At 42.0% G+C, this 6,213-nt stretch overlaps 1 protein-coding gene across 1 annotated transcript; it reads right to left on the bottom strand.

Annotated features, from left to right (window-relative positions):
• Nucleotides 1-286: 286 nt before the first annotated feature.
• On the bottom strand, nucleotides 287-4,047 carry LOC140264321 (granzyme A-like). The gene is made up of 5 exons (XM_072359993.1): nucleotides 3,987-4,047; nucleotides 3,130-3,268; nucleotides 1,902-2,040; nucleotides 930-1,202; nucleotides 287-457 (listed from the first exon to the last, which is right to left on the bottom strand). The coding sequence occupies exons 1-5, from the start codon at nucleotides 4,045-4,047 to the stop codon at nucleotides 287-289; spliced, it is 783 nt and encodes a 260-aa protein (XP_072216094.1).
• Between the last annotated feature and the right edge of the window lie 2,166 nt (nucleotides 4,048-6,213).

Here is a 6,213-nt window from a genome sequence, read left to right as displayed (position 1 = left end):
TCTGAATGTGCAACATGAGGAAGCTGAAAGCTTGAGTCACAAATGGACTCCATAACTCTACAAACTACAAAGGCTGTTCTAGCAGAGTGCTCTGTTTGGCTCTGTTAAAATCGTGCCTGTTGCTAAAATGGATACATGAAATTTCACCTATACAGATTTCAAGATCCTAAAAATCAGTGTGGGAATAACTTCATGGGAATATTATGGGAGGATCATGAAGCTGTTTTCAAAAGCACACTTCAAAGCTCGATTTTGTTGCACAGTCACAAAGCAGGAAATAGTTTGATCAAAACCCGGTCTGTAAGTCTCCAGCTATGGTTTTCCTTATCCACTGAAGGTATTGTTTTGTGATTAGAGTGTAGACACCAGGAGCATCGGGAGCACCACACTCTTCATTCCCAAAAGAGGTGATGCCTTTCAGCACATTATTGCATATTAAAGGTCCACCTGAATCCCCCTGAAAAAAAAAGGAAAAAAAAAAAAGGACAGAAATTGTCATTCAGATTTACAAAATGTACAGAACCGATCCCTTACTTAAAACTGACACTTACTCCGGTTGCATGGTAGACATAAATATGTAGACAATGCTTCCCCCTGCTCGCCCCACCCCTGTTCCTTCCCACCACCCTCTCCTCTGGAAGATAAGTTTATCATTACCAAAAAATAATAACTAAAGAAGTGCGACCTTTTGCTTGTGAGTTATGTGAAATAAACCTAGACCAGTGCGAAGATATGTCCAGTATTTTTGGAAGTGAAAATCCATCTTTATTTTATTTTAAGGATTAGAAGAAGTAGCCCTGGTAAATTTACTCTTTTGTGGTATTATTCCTTCTGGAACTGCAGGTAGGAATATACCATGTGTAAAAACTGCTACTTTATACTGCATTTTTAGTATAGTCATTGTGGATAATGCCAGTAAATATACTCACTTGACATGAGTCCTTTCCTCCTCGCTCAGATCCTGCGCATATCATGTTATTTGTTATACGAGGGTTGTTATTGTAATGTTTCTTGTCATTGCAGATTTTTCTATTGATGACAGTGACGTTAACTTCTCTCAGGGTATCAGACAATTCGTCTATAGTATACTCCGTTTGCCCCCATCCTGCTACTCTGCAAGTTGTTCCTGGTTTGACATCATCACCGGAGGTAGGCAGGGGAATGACTTTCACAGCGCTATTAATTATTGCTCTTTTCTCAAGCTGTAGAAGATAAGGAAAACAATTTTTATGGCAGAGAGTCTGACAGATCTCTGCGTGTTAATCATTAGATCTTTTCTATCGTGGAAGTGAGGGATTGCTGCAAACCTTATCTGAGATTTGTGTTTGTGATGGAAGTTATGTAGTCTGTGATTATGTAGGAATAAGGAAAATGGGTATCCACTTTCCAATGAAAATCCATTCAAGTGCTGAACTATTTGCTCCCAAAATGCCCTGTTTCTCTTCTGTGACACCCACAACCATTGGGAGTTATCTATACATGGGGAATCTAAGCCCTTTTTTTTTTTTTCATATATGTATATATATATATATATATATATATATATATATATTTTTTTTTTTTTCTAGGACAAAAAAGCAGCAATAACTGATGGCAAAAATGAGAATCAGAGAAGTTATAAATTCGTAATGGAACTATCATTTAGAATATTATGTTTTTTAACACAATTATTTTTACATCTGAAATATGCTGTTCTCTGTGAATATTCAGTACTTCATTGAAAAGCCAGAAAACTTGGCCAGGCTGCAGAGTTTTTCTACTGCTCGTACCAGCACATATTACAGGAGTTGTTGAGTGCCTTGGTCTGCAGTGCATCCCCAGTTCCTCGGTCAGCTGGATTTGCAGACCAGTCTACATCACCCAAGAAACAATGTTCCCAGAAACTCCCAATAAGTCTATACCTTCAGCAGCATAATGTCATGTTCGTTTTTTTTGTAAGAATAGCCTGGGTAGTAAATTTGTTTTCCAATCTTAATGTCTTGTTTTTCATTTTCACGTTTTGTCAGTGAATGGGCTCCAAGGGTGACGGTGCCACCATTCCTGAGAAGAAAGATAACATGGTTAGTGGGCTTCACTTGCTGTAAGTCTGTAATTCCTTGCTCTGGTCTTTTCTGGCCTGCAAAGCAACAGTAATTTAGAAGAATGTAGATCATCCTGTTTTCACAAGTAGTTTAGAAAAATTGTGTCAGTGAGTCACAACTGATGCTATTCTACTTGCAGCCTCCCAGCGGCAGGGTTTGTGTCCTTGACTCAGAAGCTGCTCCTTGGGAGCACAATGTCTGCCACAGATGGATGGTGAAGCTTGTTGGAGTAGCTGTGCAGAGTGGTCCTCAGTTTCCTCTTCATACAGCAACCAAAACTCTGAGGAAGTGATTTCTGATGTTCCTTCAGCTATGAAGAGCTGTATGAGTGTCACCTGAGCAATATTAAATTAATTATGTAATATATTTTTTTCTTAAATGAGATCTCATTCAGGATCGTTGTTAACTGTATATTGATTCCACAGCTTTCAGACCTTGTGCTTTCTTTGTAGTAGATTCTAGTTATCTCTCTGGCTGGTGGCAGGACAAATAGTTACAAGTCTCTGATAGACACAGTCCAGTAATTCACTGGCCCTGAGCAGGCTGTTGACAGAGCCCGTGTGAGGTCTGGCTCAGCAGCAGCTCCAGTCATCCTAGCAAAGGCAGTGGGTGGGACATGAGATTTAAACCTCACATCTTGCCTGGCAGGGGGAGTGTGCAAGGCCAAATAACCACCCATGTCTTGAGTCAGACAGAAAGAAGCTAACATACCTAGTAAAGCAGTGGTCTCTAATGTCTCCTGTCATCTGCAGGTTTTTTTTTTTTTTTTTTTTTTTTTTTTTTCCTTTATAATCATGTACTGTCTGTTTCTGTAATGAACTCTGTGTCTTTTACAGAATAAAATGACAAGAACTTGCTTCAGTTTTCTAAGCAGCTATTTAGACTGGCCAGTCTAAATTCATTACTTTTGCTCACCAAAACATGGTTGTCAACATAAGTTTAAAAACTTGATAATGCTAAATGCACTGGATTACCAGGGACACAAACATTTCTTCTTGAAGTGGGAAACTGTGTACTCCATAGTTTCTGAATCAGAAAAACAACTTACAGACAGCAATGAGCAGCTGTTAACACCCAGTCTGGCTTGATCAAAGCTCCTCCACAAAAGTCTTTTCCATTGAGCACGGCCATAAATGGTCTTGAGTGTGGTGCTACTTCATGTCCTCCGAAGATATCCACACACAACTCTAGAAATAAAAGTAGGCCACAATACACACAGCTGGGCTGCCAAGCACCGTGAACTCTTAGGAAAGTACATTTAACACATTTATGAAGTATACAGACACATGGGAACATGCACATTGCTATGTAGGTCTTCAGGGTAGGCTTTTAGAAGTGCTCAGCAGTACTACTTATGTGTCTTTCAGTGGCATTAAAATAAGGTTAGTGTCAAGAATATTGAGGAAATAAAACCCAACAACCTAAGCGTTACTGGTCTTACACAGGATTATTTTCCTGAAGATCTCTACTATGGTTAATTTCTCAGCTTTCATTGTAAGAAACGCAGACTTGCCACTACATAAATGTTGTGCAGTGTCATGTCTTGTGTGAGCCCTTGGCAACATGGCTATGTAAGGTAAGTCACATGAACATCCTTCTCAAGAGAACAGAAAATCAAGAGAATCATGTATGTACATGCCAATAGAGTGAGTGATCAAAAATGGCTGTATTAATTTCCCTGACCTCTTCCAAATGGTTTGTCGTCTTTGCAGTTTTAATGACTACTATCCATTCAGAAATGATTTTGTTTGTATGAAAGATCAAAGACATACAGAGATAGAAAAATATTTATTAATTTTACCTCTAATAGTAATTGCAAGTATTTTCTTTATGCTAATACGTTCTGCTTAAATGGAGCTCTCCATGTCAGCGTTTACACTCAAAAGGATCAAACTGTGCACTTACCTCCAGGAAGTATCAGGAGAATGATGGCAGCAGAGGTGGACAGAGTGAAAAAAACACCCATGGTGTCTGCCTGGCCTCCCCTGTTTGCTCTGTGTTTTATATATCTAAACAAAGAGGATGTGGGTTTTATTTTTCCTCTTAAGGACATCTGTAACTGTGAAAAAAAGTAAGACCTTTCTGAATATATAACTCACAGCAGAATTGTGAATGAGTAATGACATCATCTTTTGTGGTGTGAAGACTGTATCTCCCCTTTCGAGTTGTCTCTATTGCATTAGCAGAATGCTAGTGTGAATGCTGAAGTGAAATCTCGCTAGCCACTACCTATCCACTTACACAGCTTACATAAATATAGGTTTGATTTTATGGCTCACTTGAAGATCATTAGTTCCGTTATAGACACCTCAGGGCAATCTGTCTAACCTTGAGTACCTGGAGGATAAAGACCTCACAGGTGTCTGGTAACCAAAGGGAGACCAAATCATCCCGTTCCAGCTCACATGCCTTAAATGCTAATGGCTGAAGTGTACCTGGTCAATATATTCAAGGGATGCTGCAAAGATATTCAGCAGATCAGTTGCTAGGGATCAGTTTACTTGAGTTGAATTACTATGCAAGCTGTGCTGACTTCATTAGTTGGATCTACACTGGCTGAAATAGGAATAAATGTGTCTGTCTCACAAGTAGGCATCTGTGTGAGACACCTGCATGCTCCTTTTGTGGAGCTGGTTCCAACCTCAGAAACGAGAGGAATCCCCTCTCTTGAGAGGGGAAGCCTAGAGAGGAAGCACCTCTCTAATACTGCCAGGGACGGCATCTCCAACAGCTCCCTGGGTAGGCCATTCCAGTACCTGACCACTCTTGGAGAGAAAATGTTTTTCCACATCTAATTTGTCTGAACTAAACCTCCTCTGGTACATCTTGTGGCCATTTTCTTGGGTCCTATTTGTTGCCTGGGAGAAGAGGCCAAACCCCTCCTCATCACAACCTCCCTTCAGGAAGTTGTGGAGTGCAGTGAGGTCTTCTCTTCTGCAGACTAAACAACCCCAGCTCTCTGAGCTGCTCCTCGTAAGCCCTGTGCTCCAGACCCCTCACCAGTTTCATTGCCCTTCTCTGGACATGTTCTGGGCCCCAGGTGTTTTTCTTGCAGTGAGGAGCCCAAAACAGAATACAGTACTGGAGGTGCGGCCTCACCAGTGCTGAGTACAGTGGGATGATCACCTCTCTGCTCCTGCTGGCCGCACTATTTCAAATGCAGGCCGGGATGCCATTGGCCCTCTTGGCCACCTGGGTACGCTGTTGTCTCATGTTCAGCCGAGCATCAACCAACACCCCCAGGTCCCTTTCCTCTTCACAGTTGTTATGGGTTTGTAACTTGGTTGGTGTTGGTATTCCACATCAGAACATCATGTAGGATAATGGGAGTTGAGGGGACAAGTTATTTTTTCTGTGGACTGCCTTAAATGGGCATGTGGGGAGCGGCCCCAGAGAGGAGGTCGGAAAGGGGATGGGTTTTCAGGCCCGGCTCCTTGCGAGGAGACAGTGTGGTTGGAACTTCCCGCCTCGTGCAGCCTGTCGGTGAGATTGGGATTTGGTTTTCTCCTTGTTGAAACTCTCTCGTTGTTGTTTAGTGTTACTGGGATTATTGAACTGCCATTCGTTCTCAGATCATCCTTTCTTTCTTCATTTTTTCCTCCTAGACCCATTCGCAGTCTCCCTTCCATTCCCCTCACCTGGACCACACGCCTTGCCACACTGCGCTGTTAGGGAAGGGAGGTACTTTTGTTCCTGCTCCCCTGGGTTTGTTCACCTGTCACTGAGGGAGCTCTAGAGAGAACTCCGTGACATTTTTTGGTGGGGAATGCGGGCAGCGTTCTGAGCAATGTTTTGGGCAGTAATGAAGTGGCTTATTTCAGCAGCCCTGTACGTAGGACTGAGGGTCCTTATGTTCCTGTGGTCCTGGATCCAGAGCATTGTGTTGTGGGGGATGTTTGTACAATCCTTTTGCCCATGGAAGCCAGTGATAGGGATACCTGCCTGGCTCCCTTTCAGCCTAACCAACATCACAGACACTGTGCTCGGATTGGCTTACGAATGCTCCGAGTTCCTTAAGTATGACTGGTGTGTATTTGAGGGATATGATTTAGCTGAGAAGTATTGGTAATGGTTGGACTCGATGATCTTCTAGGTCTTTTCCAACCTTGATAATTCTGTGATTCTGTGATTC

This window comes from Excalfactoria chinensis, chromosome Z (genome assembly GCF_039878825.1).
Source record: "Excalfactoria chinensis isolate bCotChi1 chromosome Z, bCotChi1.hap2, whole genome shotgun sequence".
Lineage (NCBI taxonomy): Eukaryota > Metazoa > Chordata > Aves > Galliformes > Phasianidae > Excalfactoria > Excalfactoria chinensis.
This window is presented reverse-complemented; position numbering and strand designations above follow the sequence as displayed.